This window comes from Pagrus major, chromosome 13 (assembly GCF_040436345.1).
Source record: "Pagrus major chromosome 13, Pma_NU_1.0".
Taxonomy (NCBI): domain Eukaryota; kingdom Metazoa; phylum Chordata; class Actinopteri; order Spariformes; family Sparidae; genus Pagrus; species Pagrus major.
Window position 1 is genome coordinate 23090944 of NC_133227.1, and position 17819 is coordinate 23108762.

Sequence of the window (17819 nt, forward strand, 5' to 3'; positions counted from 1 at the left end):
GCCGGTCGGACCACCAGAGCCACGTGCACACAGAGTTCAGCCAATCACGTGATGGTCTGGCGACACCGTCACGGTCTCAGTGAAAACATTTCAGTCCTGGAGGATCGGTGGTCTCTGCTGTCTCTGATGGTCCCGCCCCCGTCATTAGGAGGTTGCGGCCTGTTTGTTCCGGAAAGTTTCGAAGAACGCCAACATCCCCTTCCTCACGTTGCTGTTGCTGCCGTTGCCCTTGGTTATCCTCGGCGTCATTATGGAGCTACTGCTGCCGCCGTGGTGACGGGATGAGAGAGGAGGGAAGGTGGCGCCGTCCATGGAGTTGGCCCGTTTGACCTTTGACGGGTTAACACGCCACGACTTGGACCTCGGTGGAGGAGTCTGAGCCACGAGACACTTCTGATACTGGACCTGACGGAGAGGACAGGACTGTTAGACGAAGTTAATTCATCTGCGAGAGCCGCTCGACATGTTTGGACCACCAGGGGGCAGAAGAACAACAATCCCTTCACTTTCTACCTTAAACCACCTGATATCTACTACGATATTTATTTTAATTTATCCATAAATTGTCTTCAGGATCTAGATGATGTTCAGGTGTTGTCACTCACCATACATGCAGCCTGGACGGCCTCAGACAGGTTCCCTGCGTCCGGTTCACACCAGAACACGTGACACTCGAATTGCTGCGTGCCGCCGTCCACGATCACAGCGAAGGTGTGGCAGTCGTGTCCGACGCCCAGGAAGGTGAGGAAACGTACCTGACAATCCCAGAAAGGCTCCTCCCCTTCCTGTCAGGATCCAATCAGAAGGAAGCAACAGGGTGAAGACTCTCTAGCTTTAGTCACACAGTTTAATAAAGATTAATAATGATGTTACCTGTCCCTTCCACAGAGACAGGATGTTATCAGTGACGTGGACGACGATCGGCTCCCACTCGTCTCTGTCTGTTGAGTTCATGATGCTCTCTATCGCTCGGTTCAGCACCTCCATACCTGCACAAACACAGTAGACTGGAAAAATGATTTTTTCTGTCTTCATCATTCGTATTTATAGAAGCAGTTTTTATAGTTGGAGCATTACACGACACAAGGTGTAATGTAATGTTGTCTGGTTTCACAGAGAGCTGTGGATAAGACTGACAGTCTTTGTCGATGCTCAGACATTAATGGTAAGTGGATTTCTATTGCACTTCTTCCAGTCTACTGACCGCTCATTGATCAATAACAAACCACAAGCAGCCTAATTACATCCACAGTGTGTCTGACATACATTAGCTTGTTTTCCGTTAGCATGCTCAAGTATTAGTTTGTTGAAAGGAAAGACTTTTCCTGATTGACTTAATGCAGGAGACTCAGGTTACTTTTTTAAGACTATGAGGATCCATTAAAACTGGTTTAGACTATCAGGATCTGGTTTCAGACTAGACCTGATAGTCTAATCAGTTGAATATATTAATTATGAGGAAAATGTAAAGTTTCTGTAAAGAGCTCCTGCTTTAAACCTTTAACTGTTTTATGTTTACCTGTAGTCAAATTTCATGTTTTTGCGAGTTAAGTTTTGCATCTGTGAACTGACTAAAATACCATAAAATTAACTTGAATTAATGCATTAAAAGTGTAACAACTAATCATAGTGTCTTTCTTATCACTACCTTATTTCATCACTCTGTACAGGAAGTTTATATTGGAAAAGATTCACAAATTAGACCACAGACCCACAAAATAAAGGCTAACCAACTGAACAACTAAAGAATCAACCATCAGTTTGTTTATGCAGAGCGAAGTAACCAATCACAGCGCTGAATGTTGACGTGTTCAGGTGTAACACGTGTGACTCTGTCCTACCCATCGCTCTGGACACCGGCAGGTTACCGATGTACTGGACCTGGAACTTCTGGACCTGCTGCCGGACCGCCTCCAGAAACTCGACTGAAACACAACGAACAGGAGACGGAATCAGCAGAGAACCAATCAGAGAGCAGCAAGGTGATGTCAGAGAGCAGGTGAGTCACCTTGTCTGGGCAGATCTTCAGGTGAGATGCTCTCCATCGTCAGAGAGCGAGACGGCCTCATCAGCGACTTCTCCGACATCATCTATGGACACGGAAAAATGTAATGTTTTTATGTATGCAACAGCGTTAAAGGCCGAATATGTGTTTTCTGCCACTAGGGGTCGCTCAATCAAATCAACTTAACAAAAGATGTCATTGTATGATGTCCTGAAGTAGCGTGGGCTCATTGGCGTTGTTGTCTTCATCGCTTACTACTGTGTTTACTGCTAATTAGCTAACGTTAGCATGTTAACACACTAAACGACGATGGTGAACATGTGAGCAGGAGCCTCACTGACCTTGGAGCACATCTCATGCAGCGCCGTGGCGATGGCTTTGGCCGGAGCGTTGCAGCGAAACACGTGACACTTCAGCACGCAGCTGTCTTTATCACCCGCCACGAAGGCAAAGTCCCTGAAAGCACCACACACACAGTGGATTGGCTGATGGGCCCATGATCATGTGACCGGCAGGTAAATAAAAAAAAAAATGACCCTGACATATAAAAGGAGGGTGTGAGGATGAGTCTAGCTGTGTCTGTGGCTCTGGATGTGAACACGTAAAAGGGAGAAAGTTTTACCTGTCCCTGCCCAGGTGAACGGGTAAGAGGGGGGCGTGTTAAAGAAAAAGAGAGAGACAGTGTTAGTGCAAACAGACAGAGAGACAAAATGAAAGGTGAGGTTGAGTTTAACATGCCGAAATAGTAAAATGTGAGTTAGTGCCGTCAGAGGTTAGCCTAGCTTAGCAGAAAGACTGGAAGCAGGGGGAAGTTTTAGCATAGCCAACAAGAGAGAAAAAACAATCCTCTTTCCAACATTTTGAATCTAATGTATTTCATGTGATGTCGTGTCTTTTATCTGGACGTGAGTCTGGAGAGGTTTGAATTTCTAAATATACGTTGTTGTGCTTGTTGGGGTCATCTAAGAACAGATTCTCCTCCGAAACGTGTTGTCAGTCCTCCGTGATTGCACAGATATTGTGTAAATGTATTCAACCTTATGAATGAATGAGTGGCTGCAACAATTGTGTTGTGATAAATGTCCTAATATGATTTTTAATGATTAATTACTCCTGCTACTGTCCAGCCGCTCTCTGATTGGCTCACCTGCCGTTGTTGCAGCCCACCCCCCAGACACGGATGTTGATGATTGGCTGACAGTGCAGAGGGGTGTGGTCTAAAGGGTCCAACAGGGTCAGGGTGTCTTTCTTCAGAACCAGCATCATCTCGCGACCCTGCGGACAGACAGACAGGCAGCGAGACAGACAGATTAGTATGGAAAATACAGTAGACAACAAACACGACACCCTGAGAGTCTAAACCAGATCCGGACAGGTTAAATCAATCAAAACCAGATCCCGATACTCTTAATCAGTTCAAACCACACCGTGATAGTCTAAACCAGTTTGAACCAGATTTTGACAGTCTGAACCTGTCTAAACCCGATTCTGATAGTCCAAACAGGCGGAAGAGAACGTTTTAGACTTTGTTAACTCATTCTGGGTCAGTTTGAGATGAATTCAGACCACAGACGGACAGACAGACAGGTACAGGCTCAGTAGGTGTCTCACCTCTCCCCAGGCCCCCGGCCTCTCTCTCTGCTCGGGGCTGTTGCAGTGAGACAGCTGCTGGATGACGTTACTGACAGCAAGACTGCTGCGACCGGGAGACAGGTCCTCCTCCTCAACCTCCAACCAGCCCAGAGACCGCACGGCAAAACACTGACAGACAGACAGGCAGCGAGAGAGACAGACAGACAGACAGACAGACAAACAGACAGGCAGCGAGAGAGACAGACAGACGGACAGATGACGGGATTAAGTGGTCAGTGAGTCGTTGGGTGACAAACAGAGAAACCAGGACACAGACAGAGAGACAGGCAGAGAGAGAGAGAGACAGATTAAATCAGATTAATGCTGCATAAAACGGTGGTAGAGAGAGGTAGACACAAACAAGAAGAGAGAGAGATTAGAGTAGATTAGACCACCAGAGACGAAGAGAACCAACCTCTGCCTTCACTTCATATTATTATTATTATTATTATTATTATTATCATTATTATTATTATTATTATTATTATTTTATAGATGGTATAATGTCACCTTATTAACTTTTGATATTTTCTAATGTAAAAAAACATTCAGATTGTAAATATTTGTTCTGTTTACTCGACTGTCTGTTTTCACATTTGCTCAAATATTTTGGATCACTTTCTGCGGCTGAGATGAGCTTTCAGTCGGCGTCCATGGTCTTCATCCTGTGGAGACCAGTGTGGCATCAGCAGCTGTTTGGCTCTGATGTCTCTGTACCGTTTTAATATTTCACATAACTCCTCTTGGAAGATTAAGTTTGGTGTCAGAGTGTGAACAGTTTAACAGCAGCTGCTCTGTGGAGCTTTGAGCTGCATATATGGATATTAATAAATTAACATGAATATATACAGATATTAATACTTTTACACATAAATCTATAAATATATACACATGAAAACTAACAGAGGCAGATCTAGTTTAACCTTTAATAGACATCACAGATCAAATAACAGATTTTTCGTTTGAAAGCATCTCTGTTAATATGTTTATTCTTCAGAATTAGTCGAAGGATGTCACATTGTTTTCTCAAATATAAACTGACAATATTTTAGTTTAACTCCCCTTATTTAACATCTATATTAAGTATACTGGTTCAACAACAGCTATTAATCTTTCTTATTACATTCATTTAAAGCCAATATTGAATCGTTGCGTTCATGTAACTTCACAGCTTTGGTTCGCATGAGTTTATAAAGTGTGATGTGAAGATTTCCTGCTCTTCCTTTGAATGATTTTAATCATTTGAATGTATTGGTAATAACGTTGAAGTTTGGCCTTGGGTTGTCGCAAAAGCGCAGTTTGATGATGAGCATAATATTAAAAAATGAAATACTGGTATCATGTTAATAATACACATATGATAATATCGTCTGAATAATCTAGCAAAGATTTTAGGTCTTCTGCATCTTTATTTTTGATTTAATCTGGTTGCCTCTTCACCAGTCATTGAGTAGTTAATAGTAATTTCTTTTTGTACACTTTTTTTACAGTCTCTGTCCACCTCCCTACTCTCTGATTTTGAGGGTAATTGAAAATCTGATATCGTGACAGCCCTAATATGGACTGTTGGTTGGACAAAACACACATTATGAAGTTGTAAAGTCCATGAGATGTGGGAGAAGGCATGAGACAAATCTAGTAAGTGGACCATGATTATAGATTTTTTGTTGGTGAAGAACTAATGTGTTTATTATTATTATTATTATTATTATTATTATTATTACCTTGGAGTTGGGGTCATGGTTGGCGATATAATCTTCATGCCACGAAGACCTGAGAGGAAAAACATAATTAATATAACCTTTACAGACACTGTGTGTGTGTGTGTGTGTGTGTGTGTGTGTGTGTGTGTGTGTGTGTGTGTGTGTGTGTGTTACCTGGCCTCAGGAGGTCCATCTGTCTCACTGTTGGAGCTCTGCTGTCCTGCCTCCTCCTGCTGTAATGCAACACCACAGAAGAAGAGAATGCATCAGACGAGCCTGAGCTAACAGAGCTAGCTCGGATATTTAAAGACGGTCTAACCTGAGTGTCGAGCAGTTGTGGCGGCCCGTTGAGGCTGGGGTGTTGCCACTGAGTGGCGCCGGTGGGAACGTGCCAGTAGTAGGTTCCTGTTGAATCTTTGATGGTTCTCCAGCCGGAGGGAAGATCGGGGTCCAGCAGGAGGTTCTGGTCTGTCCAGATGTTGTCTGCACACACATAGAAAAAACAACATGATAATATAATGTTGGCTCCTCCCTACAGACTGCAGTGTTCATTACAGGTATAACGTGAAAGAACAATATCCTGATGATGAAGATGTTTTTCACTGAGTTCAGTTTCAGTCAATTATGACCTGGAAATTTTCACAGTTGACCAATAACAAGCCGTCCTGACAGAGCTGAGCTTTGGTCGGACAGAGAGTCCAAAATGGAGGAAGCTAATGTAGCTAATTTGCTGTGTGTCACTTTCCAGTTTATTGAAGCTCCTTTGTCAGAGTATGAACAACAGAGACATGATGTGAACACAGTTAGGAGACAGGAGGACATTATTCTAATAGCGCTGTTAATAAAATGTGCACCTGAGCTAAGCTAACAAACTTATCCTCTTCTTCAGCAACTCTCTATTGAGTGAAGTTATGAACAATCCCGAGAACAAAATGTCCGTGGATGTAAACAGACAAAATAGAAATAGGCTCAGAAAGATGTTGAATCTGAGTAGCAGTAAGGATCACTATCAAAACAGCTAAAGCCGTTTGCTGGGCAGAGCTGCTGCTTACTCCTGTTTATCAGCCTGACTGCAGCAGCGATCTAAGGTTGTGTGTGTTACTTCATGAACATAACCTTACAGAGAGGAGAAGGGGAAAGACGAGAGAGAACCGGAGTTTCTGGTGAGTGCTGACCTGAATTCAAACACACGGACACTAGCTTGCGGCTACGTCTGGGATAATGTAGGTACACGACTCAACAAAATGTAAAACAAAGGTCTAGTTGTTTTTAGACATTTTAATGTAGAATTCATATCTTCCTTTTATTGTTCAGTACTTCCTCTGCTCACAGACAAACTGACACTAAGTGCTTACACTCAAATATATTAATTCAACTGCTTTGAACTTTCAGTAGTTCACCTTAAATTGCCGCTCCTGTTCATCACCCCACATGCAAAAAAAATCAGCATTTGAAGGCATTTGAAGTTATTTACAGTGTTTACACCAGTGAACAGAACAGAAAACACATCCGTCTAACTTTGATGCTGTTGTTGCTGGAAATATATTTTTGATCCGTTGTGTGTCAGGTGTAATATTCAGACACTCTTTAATTCAAAAGGCTTTATACTTTAATAAATCATTCAGACGTCTACCAGAGAAACAGAGTCGTGTTGTTAAGGATAGGTGGGTGCAGTGATTAAATCCATAATCAGCTTTTATCCAATCAGGTGACAGTCTGAAGCGGTGAGAGGAGAGCTGGTTGGTCAGGAGACGTCAGTCATTCAGCTAAATTTAGCACAACTGAGACTGACTTTTGATATGATTGAAAGTAACACGTCAGCAGTGTTATACTGTCAGATAATCAATCTCTACTTTCTTTGATGCCTCTTTTTAGCCAGTATTTGTTTACATTTAGTCATATCGGCATTTAAAGTATGCCGAATTAGCCTTTAGCAGCTCCTGTTTGCAGTGTCCTCATGGATGTACAGACAACTGTCACTGGATTACTTTGAAACTGATGAAAACTTAAAAACACGCTGATTCTAGGGCAAGTTCTGCACTTTTAGAAGCATCCTTTCTTCTATGACTTAAGCGGACTTATGGACGTTTATTCTGGGTGGACATCGGAGATAAAGATATCCTCAGGAAGTGTAAGTCACACTGAATGATATCAATCTGTTTCATGTCTGTGTGATCACATTTATCTCAGTTTTGACTCTGAGAAGAAGTTTGGAGAATGCAAACCAAAGTTAGGATAGCAACTGCTGCATAAAGACACCTGAACATATCAGCCTCCAGCCTCACCATCTCTAATGCAAAACTGAGCAGAAGTGTTTGATTGGTGTTGTGAAAAACAGCCGAACAGACTGTAAATCTACGTATACCCTCGTACCGAGGAAGGACCAAATCGCTTTACAGTTTTAACATCAGTGTTGCATCATGTTGTCCGTGTTCCTGATATCGTCCACCTGGTACAAGATGTGCAAGAGAGGGTGGATGACAAAGTGATCAGAGGTCACGCTGCTGTACAGGAAGAGGATTTGAATAATTAATAAAGCTTCAGAGACACAAAATGCTGAATCGGCTGATCAAGAGACAACGATATGACCGGAAGAGGGGTGGGGGAGGGGAGCGCTGGTCAATACAACAGGATAAACTACAGTCAGCAGTTAAAATAAAACCACTGCACAGTTTGTTCTGGTATTCAAATGATTTCACACATTTACCTAAATGGAAAAAGAGGTTAGAAAGTAATAAAACAGTCAATTGAGACTTTTATTTTTTAGTGTATAAGACGTTTAAATGATCAAACAGTCTTTATTTGCTCACTTTTGAGCCTTCAGACATGATTAAATGTCACATGCAGCTCTGAAGACTGCGAAAATAATATAATCAGTCAAACAAACAATGTTTTACTTTAAAGTTACATCTGTCATCCTTATTTTTATTCTCCTCGTCCTCATTTCAGCTGCAGTTATCGCTAGTAAGCTGTGCATTTGCTGGTCCGAGGTCTGTCCGAGGTGATACGTTCTCCTTTTATGAAAGCCAGTTAATGTGTGGGTGAAGCTATAAGCATCGTTTATACGTCCGGCCCCTGAGATACGTACGTCGACCATTTACCTCCTCCTCCACCTGTGACCAAAGTTCAAGACTGCATTTCAACACTTGTAAGTGAGAAACAACTGGATATCTTTTAAGAAGATGTGGCGGCCAAAGCTTATATTTTAAGCCAAAACACAATGTTTTTCTAACCTTAACCAAGAGTTTTTATGCCTGAACATAACCAGAGCATTGTCACAGCATAAAATTCAAAATTGAATAAAAAGAAATGTAAAGGTTCAACACATCTGATGTGAGCAGAAAGCCATCATTGACTTTGGTGATCACACTAATAGAGATCTTGGGCAATTTAGTTATAGTAAAAAGACGCTACTTACAAGTGCAGAACTTGCCTGAGAATAATCATGTTTTTAAGTTTTCATCAGTTTCAAAGTAATCCAGTGATAGTTGTATGTACATCCATGGGCAGACTGCAAACAGGAACAGCTAATGTCTAATTCAGCATACGTTTAATGACAATTTGTGTGCTGTTTTTACGGCTTGTAAAGAAGTAAGTGCTGCAGAACCAGCCCAAAGGTGTGAATAAAAAGTGTATTCTCAACAAAGGATGTCAGAACAAATCAAAATCATTGCATTGCCTGAAGATTAAACAAAACAACAACAACACAGGAGCGGGATGGGATGTGACAGAAGTATTTTTGTGAGATTGTGATGAGACGGGTGAAAATCCACCCTGTAACTCTAGAAAGCAGCTGATTCTGTTGTTTTTCATGGGAGCACAGTTTCCATCTGTTTACGCTCCACTTACCTCCCATAAACATGAACCCTGTATGAATACACACTGTTGGTGGACGGTGTCATCGTGACCTCATCCACACAATTTGTCCCAGAATCCCTCATGACACAGCACCGCCATGTCCGAGCGCGTGACCGTGTGTGTCCCTGTTCGTCTATCTCAGTGAGGTCCTGTCGACCTTTTTTTTTTACAGAGTGAGGTCATGTGACTGATGGAGGACATCCAGCGACCTATCATGAGGTCAGACAGCTGGACCGGACCGTTCTCTAAGCCCCGCCCTTCTTAGTTACTGTTGCTAACCTGTCACTTTTTCTCTCATCACACGGCACAGTTTACAGTGTAAGTGAAAGTCATAGTGATTCATGCAACAATTCATCCTTGATGTCAGAAACAGCTCATTTCTAGCCAGCAACTGTTGACATACTTTTACTGAAATTACAACTTTTGCTCGCAGATTTTAGCATCTGTAGCTAACTAGTGTAAGCTAATGTTCAAGCTAAAACTCCCTCAGTTGACTGAAAACTTTCTCCAGCTGATTGTTTAATGTTTGCAGCTGACATTAAAATGTGAGTCCTCCTACTCCCAGGAGGAGTAAAAAATTATTTTAGGAGGAGTAAAGGAATTCATCTACATCAAACTGGAACGGCCGTCTTTGAACAGAGGAGGTGGCCTACGACATTACTTATTGCCAACCTACAATGCAGCTTAACGGCTTAACGACCATTCACACCTGGGCTCACCTGGCCCTAGCAACCATTCATACGTCTTCAAGAAACTGAAACAAGTCCAGTTGCGTCCGATATAGCACTTGGTGGTTTTCGACTTGTGGTTACCATGGCAACCACAGAAACCACAGTGATTGAAACTATTTCATCGAGTTATCCAGAGTTTCCTGGGAAGGAAGGAAGGAAGGGCTGCACAACACTGGTCACATTTACCCATTCACACACACACATATATTCATATGCTGATGGCAGAGGCACCGACCTGCTCATCAGGAGCACTTTGAGGTTCAGTATCTCGCTCATGCAACCCGGAGATCCGGGAAATCGAACCAGCGACCTTCCCATTACTGGATAACCCGCTCTGCCTCCTGAGCCACAGCTGCCTTAGAGTCAGCTAAGTGGGCTAAGCAATATAGTGTTTGTAGTATTCAAATGATAAAGTCCCTAAACTAGATCTAGATACGCTGTACAAAGAGGATTAGCGACCTGTTACCATGGAAAACGCTGGTTCTGGTTTCCTGAACGATTGCACAGGGAGTGGTATGAAAATGGCCGATTATCATAACGTCTACATTTGCTTATCTACGGTATTGAATTCAAATGTTTAAGTGATATTTAAAAAATATATTTTCATGCCTGTGAGGACATAATATTTTGTGGAAATAATAATCATTTGTTTAACCAAATAACCTTCTGTTTTCATCCTGTTAAAGCTCACCGCAACTTTTAATAATAATAAAAATAGTAATTGTGTAATACCGATTTATTTCATACCGTTGCGACCCTCCCAGACAGACACAACAACGATGTTGCCAGGCGACTGCGGCTTTGGCAACCATCAAGAATCTGTCAGCCCCTTAACTTCCCACTGTAGGTAACAAGCTAGTTAGCCCGGCATGCTAACATTAGTTTAAATGAGAGCAGGTGAACGCATTGTTTAATCCGTTCTGTACACTTCAATACAAACAATGACCAACTGGATGCTCGACCACTGTTTGGGGTCTGAGCAGACAGGTGTGAGGTGACAGGTGGCGATGATCACGATCACAGCAGGTAAATCTGCTCCAACCACATTGTTCCACTGTAACATGCAGCTGTTTATTAAACCAGACATGTAAACAACAGAGCGATGCAGGAGAGTCCTCGTAAACCTGTGAGGTTACACAGACCTGTGTGTGTGTGTGTGTGTGTGTGTGTGTGTGTGTGTGTGTGTGTGTGTGTGTGTGTGTGTGTGTCTTACCATCATAGTTGACTATGAGGATGGCCAGCATGTAATCCTTGCCCATCATGGCTCCACCCTCCAACGTGTGTGGTCCAATCAGCTGATCACCCTCCAACACACACACATACACAGACACACACACACACACACAGGCCCAAATGACAGATGTTAAAGCCTCCTCCTGTCTCCGTCTGTCCTCCACTCAGACAACACCATCAGTGTTCTTCTTCTTCTTCTTTGTTTTATTTCCGTCCCGGCGTTTTCTCTCCCTCTCTCTCTCTCTCTCTCTCTCTCTCTCTCTCCTCTCGTTTGTCCCTCCTCTCTCTCGCTCGTCTCTCTCTCTCTCCTCTCTGTCTGATGAAGGATGCTGTTTTCCTCCTCCTCTCCCTCCCTCTCCCTCTCTCTCTCTCCTCTCTCTCCTCCCTCCTGCTGATGTCATCACTCCCCTCCCCTCACTGACTCGCTGCCTCACTCGACCTTCACTGTAAAAAAATGACATTAAAGTACATTTCCAGAACAAAAACACACATTAAAAAACAGTAAATGTTTTTTTGTTTTTTTTTAAAAGAATGTAAATATAAGTAGGCTGCCATATTGAACTATACTGAAGATCATTGTTTGTGTTTTCTCTGCCCTGTTTCACCTCTGACCAGAGATGACATCACTGATGACTGTGGTTGGTGATACCAGACTACACCTGTATAATATCCCTGCAGTAAGATGAGACATCAAAGGTGCGAAAGATTGATTATTGTTCAGTCTCATTCCAAGGTCGCCGGTATTTGACGACCTCTAAAACACTGGAGGTCAGAAAATACAAGATTTATAATGAGTACCACAGTGATGAGCCCTAAAACCAAAACGTTTGTTACATTCGGCAACGTGGCAAAATGAGACTACAGAAGCTAAACCTCATCATGCTGGAGACTTACGCCCCTCAAGTCGGAGCGACTTGGAAAGCTGAAGGAAATTATGGCACAGGAGTTGCAAAGTTGACTTCATATGACGCTGAAACAGGGCCCACGAAAGCAAACATTGGGTTGATGATAAGAAACTTTTACCAAAGTCATGAATTGTTTTGAAAAGTTTTGGCTCACATCTAATTAGTAACATGGTATTTTAGGTTGTAACCCTCAAATGCTCTGAGCGATAAAATGTAAAAACTTTTTTGGCATCTGAATAATTCTGACAGCACGTGAACACAGAAATTTTGGAACAGAAGTTAATGTCGCTGAAACACGGCGCACAAAAGTAAACATCAGGTTGATGATAAGAAAACCAAAGTCACGTATTGCATATCTAGTTTTTGCTCACCAGTAATCTGTAATATGATATTTTATATTAAAACTGGTAAATGACAAAATGCAAAACAACTCCTTTTTGGCGTCCATCTTGCTCCCACATTCCGACTTGACGCACTTGAACACACCGAGGTTGGAAGAACGACTTCCCAAATCCGAGGAGCGCCTGAATGCAGCATAGCTTTCAATTTAGAGTAAAGTGTAGTTGGACATTTTTAAGTTAAAGTCATGTGACCCTGATGTAGTCTATTAATAGCCAAACATTAGCTTTCTACTCCTAGTGATTTAATTTACACTTCAGAAATCCCCAAAGTGGTGTTCATCTGTGAAGATTATCTTGCTAAACAAAACATGTAAGTATCCAAACTTGTGTTTGCCACTGAGGTTATTTTCAGCAATAATCCAAAATCCAATCCAAAAATCTCTTAGACATTTGGCTAAGGGAACCAGAGCAATGCTAATTTCTGGGTTTGCCTACAAAAATACATCATCCCTGCAGTGCTCTAATTGTCAAATGTGATGTTGTGCATGTGTGTTCTGCAAAAACACCTTTCTGCAACCTGATCGGCTGCGGTCATGTTGATTTAAAGTATATCTGTCAACAGGAAAATAAACAGATGAGTCACTGCTGCTCTTTGTTAAAAATACTTCTTTACTTCCTCAAAATCAAACAGAGGATTTCATCATCCCATCATGTTTTACCTGATGCTCTCCAGAGGTCGAATTACGCCTGGATGACGTCAGAGTCGGTGTGACAGAGTGGCCACGTGTCCCGGAAAAGTTTTGCGAGCAGGAAGCTGTGAAGTTGCAGAACATTACAGGAAGTCATGCCAGTTCCCCTGCAAATTAAAAGCCTAATGTTTATTTGTAACTATAGAGAATGACATTTAACTGATTACAGCACAAAAAAACTGCATCCAAACGTTAAATATGTTTATTATTATTATTATTATTATAACAGAAACCTCTGTGCTCCCACCTCACATTTATATATGGTGTTGTTGCTTTTACTTACAAACTTGTTTATACTTACAGTTAATATTGATCAAAAATACGTACAGTATACGTATAACAAACCTTGTAGTCACTCCGTAAGTTTCTGAGGTGTATAAAATAATGTTATAAACGAGCCGTGAGCTTTAACAGTAGACCTATATTTATTTGGGGCCACTTGAAATTGGACCCTTAACTTCCTGAGAATCAGACCCCAGGTGTTGTGGATAGGTACCACCACATCCTCCACCCTGGATCTTAAAACCAGCCCCCCTCAGGAGGACTGCATGTCCAGCCTTTCTACTGTTCTCCCTGTTCACGTGCGACTAAATGTCACCAAAACTTAAAAATACAACTAAAAAAATACCTGAAAAAATATGAAAGTATAGAAACTTCAGTTGTATTTCATTTAACAAAATTAAAATGTATAAATTTAATTCTTAAGTACAATGTCATATTGTTAGGTTCACTCAAACATTATAAAGTGTTTTTAGTCGTCTAGATTTTATTAGAAAAATACAGTAATTGTTCACAAATTACAATTGCGCTGTAAGCAAAATGTCCACAGAGAATGAAGAATGTTTAGGAATAATCATAGGGAGAAATAAACGCCAAAAAGGACAGATATATTGCACATAAAACATTTTCTACATACAAAAACAAGGTTGACGTGCATTGAGCCTGAGTCTTATTTTGAAATTCTGAGCGGAAGTTGCAGTACTTGGTGTTGCGTGCTTCACGCGGACACCGCTCAATAAACTAAACAAAGCACACAACAGTCACGGAAGTGTTTTATGTCTGTGTCATTACAAACTCGTTCAAACCCAGAGTTAGTTTAAAGCTTAAATGTTGTTTTAAGTTTCCGGGTTAGCCGTTAGCTTAGCTTCCTGAAGAAGAGGCTCTTATTTGACACAGTGGAGTCCAACATGGAGGACATGTACATCAAACCAGGTGAGAGTCAGCAACACTGACCAGCTCCTGACACCAATAAATAAAGTTAATATCGCTAATAACTCATATCTAATATCTTGGATTAGCTTCTGTCTTGTGGGGCTAACAGTTAGCACGATACCTGTGCTGCTTCGTTACCGGGAATGAGAGTTGGGTTTTGTTCACAAAGTGGGTCAACGAACTGCATGCAAAAATCTGGTAAATTAATGTTCCCTTCAATCTCCAGGCCACAATTATTTGCTTAATAAACACAAACATGGCACTTACGAATTAATTTAGATGTTGTTATTAGTTCGGCGTACAAATAATCTACCTATGAGTATTTTTGGGGGTAAAAACTGAAGGTTTATTAATGGTTGTCCTGTCTGTTTACAATCTCAATGTACTCAACGATAAATAGTCTTTTAGCAGATAACTGAGTGCTCACTGGCGGTTTAACTAAACTCTAATGTTGCATCAGAAGATTTAGCTGATCTGAAGTAATGTGTTTGATCATCTACTGTAAATCCAACAGTGGCAGTGTCAACTCCTAAATGTGTCAAGTCATGTTGTCCCGATTGTAAAGACAGCCAAATATTCAATAGAGTTTGGTGGAAATCACTTGATTTTTAAAAGGCACAGACGATGGAGCTCATTCCACTGTTACTGACCCACTTATTGATGACAGATATTGATGATTGATTTTATGCCATCACAGCAGTGCTGGAATGTAACTTATCCATTTACTCAATTACTGTATTCAAGCCCAAATTTGAGGTACTTGTACTTTCCTTGAATATTTTCTTGTCATGTTGCTTCATACTTCTACTCCTCTACATCTTAGAGCCAAATGTTGTGCTTTTTACTCCACTACATTTGTCTGATAGCTTTAGTTACTAGTTACTCTCAGATTACAAGTTGTAACACTTGACATACCTTAACTTAAATATCAAAATGCAGTTGGATTAAATACGTTTGCAGTCATTTTAAATTTCAAATCTGATCACAGACTTTGGTGCGACACATGATCAGTATGAGATAAGTGAGATCTGTCAACAAACTGATGTAATGGCTTCAGGCTGAAGCACTTCACAATATGTCCCATGATTAAAGCTTTAAGAGGTGTTTAATGAGATGACTCTCAGCACACCAACACAAATGGCAGCAAATCATCATGGTGCAGCCACATCTGGTGGACTGGCTTTAATGTCAAACTGTTTCTTTAAAGATGATCTTGTATGTTGCCAGGTAACCAGGAGCGAGGTTGGAACGACCCCCCTCAGTTCTCATACGGCCTTCAGATGGCCCGCGGACCACAGAAGAACCTCCTGAACAAGAGAGCAGCTCCACCTTCAGGTCAGGAAACACTGCTGATTAATTAAATAACCACTTGACATCATTACCACAGTCATGTAATGCTGACACAAATTTTGATTTTGATTAATCATTCTTGACTCTTCGCGTCTCAAGCATCTTGTCTCTGATTGGTCCTCAGGTGCAGGAGCCCCACCCTTGACTCCTCCTTCCTCCAATCCCCTGGCTCCACCTCCAAGTGGTGTGGGCCCACCACCTCTATGCCCAGGTAAGAAGCAGAAGAAGAAGAAGAAGGTTTTGCAGGAAAGCGATGCAGAACCAAACTTCATGTCATGTTTTCTCTGAACTCCTTGTCTCTTTCTCACAGCTCGTCCTCCTTCTGGCTCTGTGGTCATGCCCCCTCCTCCTCTAGCACCAGGTAGAAGTCAGAAAGAGGCCGACAGCAGCCAATCAGAGAGTGAGCCTGATGTAGATGATGTGATTTTGGTGTTGAGCCAAGCGCTCGCTGCCTGCAGACAAGCTGTTAAGGTGAGTTTTTACCCTTCAGACAGACCTCCACATCAGCTGTGGGTCGCCACACAGATTACTGAGACCTCAGAAAGTTGTAGAGTTACACATTTTTACAACATCAACTACAAATGATAATAATGTTAAACAGTTGATTAAGAGCCTGTCGCAGATTTTTCTCATGTACAAAACATTTCTGTGCACATCTTTGACCTCTGTGTGCAGGATCAGGTGTGTAATGACGTGGCCAAAAGGCTCCGCCTCCTGGAGGACAGCTGGAGGTCAGGTAGACTGAGCCTACCTGTCAGGAAACGCATGGCCACGCTGTCTCTGGGTAACCAGTCTCACTACACACCCACCTGCCTGTCTACGTGAACACCTGTCTGTCTGAATACTCATTTGTCTGTCTGTCTTCCTGTCTGTCTCTCAGATTTACAGGCGGGTCGCTGGGACTCAGCTGATGAGATCCATCGCTCCCTGATGGTTGATCACGTGACTGAAGTCAGCCAATGGATGGTTGGCGTTAAACGACTCATTGCTGAAACCCGAAAACTGAGTCCAGAACTCTTAGAACCACTTCTGAAACCAGCAGAACCAGACCAGGATCCAGCAGAACCAGACCAGGATCCAGCAGAACCAGACCAGGAAGCTGCAGAACCAGTCCAGGACTCAACAGAACCAGTCCTGGATCCAGTCTCTGAGTCCTGACTGTATTCATCCTGCAGGCATCGGCTGATTTCTGTCTGCTCTTGTCAAACATTGACTCTTTTAACTAAACCCAGGATGTGGTCCTGCAAATCCTCACATTCATATTCAGACTACAGCAGGGGGTCAAAGGTCAGAGCGCCAGGAGCAGGTAGGGGGTCATATCATAGGTTTTCAAACTGTCAAGTTCCTCTCCAGTGGGGTGGGGGAGAGTTGAAGGTGAGGTGAAGATACAAGCCCTTTTTTACACAGAGATACTGCAGCACTGCTGAAAAGACGCCCCTTCATTAAGACTTTTCTTTTTACAAGGCACAAAAAAACGGCGGTATTGGGACTGACCCAGAGATTCTACCGTTGCTATGGTAATTAACGTCGAAATCAGCATTCAAAGTAAGACAACGTTGTATTGTCTGCACCAAAAAAAAGAGGCATAAGACTGATAAAGAGAGCAAGAAATTGAGCTCCTTTTTCACAATTTAGTGGTCTCAAAACCTGTGCAGATAGATTGCAGAAATGCAGTCCTCTGTGCATGAAGCTGTGGCGAGTGTGAGCTTTACCCCCCACACTCAAAACTGCTCAAGACACGCTTGCACGCCAAGCGAGGACAGTCTCGCATGTCTCTTTAGACTCATGATAACAATAATAGCAAAGTATGAGTGAATAATGGCCCCAACTGTGATAGCTTGCCCCCCACACAAGCTTCGATTCAGGTTCATCACTTTACTACTAGAACAGGTTTACACGCTTTAATGCTCAAATACACATCAGTTCACCATCCTGAGCCACGACCCCTGTATGTGGCCTGTTTCTGGACATTTCCACCAATCACAGCAGATCTCTATGCATTAATGTATAACCTCAGTTTAAGATGTCGACGACGTGAATCATGAACTCGTTTATGAATCTGATGTGGGAATAAATCTCTTGTTTCTATGATGGAGCCTC

At 42.2% G+C, this 17819-nt stretch overlaps 2 protein-coding genes across 2 annotated transcripts; one reads left to right on the top strand and one right to left on the bottom strand.

The window, feature by feature from the left end:
* Positions 1–144: 144 nt before the first annotated feature.
* apbb3 (amyloid beta (A4) precursor protein-binding, family B, member 3) lies at positions 145–11191 on the bottom strand. The gene is made up of 13 exons (XM_073480024.1): positions 11143–11191; positions 5660–5823; positions 5515–5573; positions 5362–5410; positions 3617–3766; positions 3153–3280; positions 2628–2633; positions 2347–2461; positions 2009–2090; positions 1842–1925; positions 874–989; positions 606–785; positions 145–405 (listed from the first exon to the last, which is right to left on the bottom strand). Exons 1-13 carry the CDS (start codon positions 11189–11191, stop codon positions 145–147), a joined length of 1443 nt encoding a protein of 480 aa, XP_073336125.1.
* Positions 11192–14169: 2978 nt separating this feature from the next.
* sra1 (steroid receptor RNA activator 1) lies at positions 14170–17819 on the top strand. Its single transcript, XM_073479295.1, has 6 exons — positions 14170–14369; positions 15597–15704; positions 15844–15930; positions 16030–16190; positions 16395–16503; positions 16600–17819. Exons 1-6 carry the CDS (start codon positions 14345–14347, stop codon positions 16875–16877), a joined length of 768 nt encoding a protein of 255 aa, XP_073335396.1. The 5' UTR covers positions 14170–14344; the 3' UTR covers positions 16878–17819.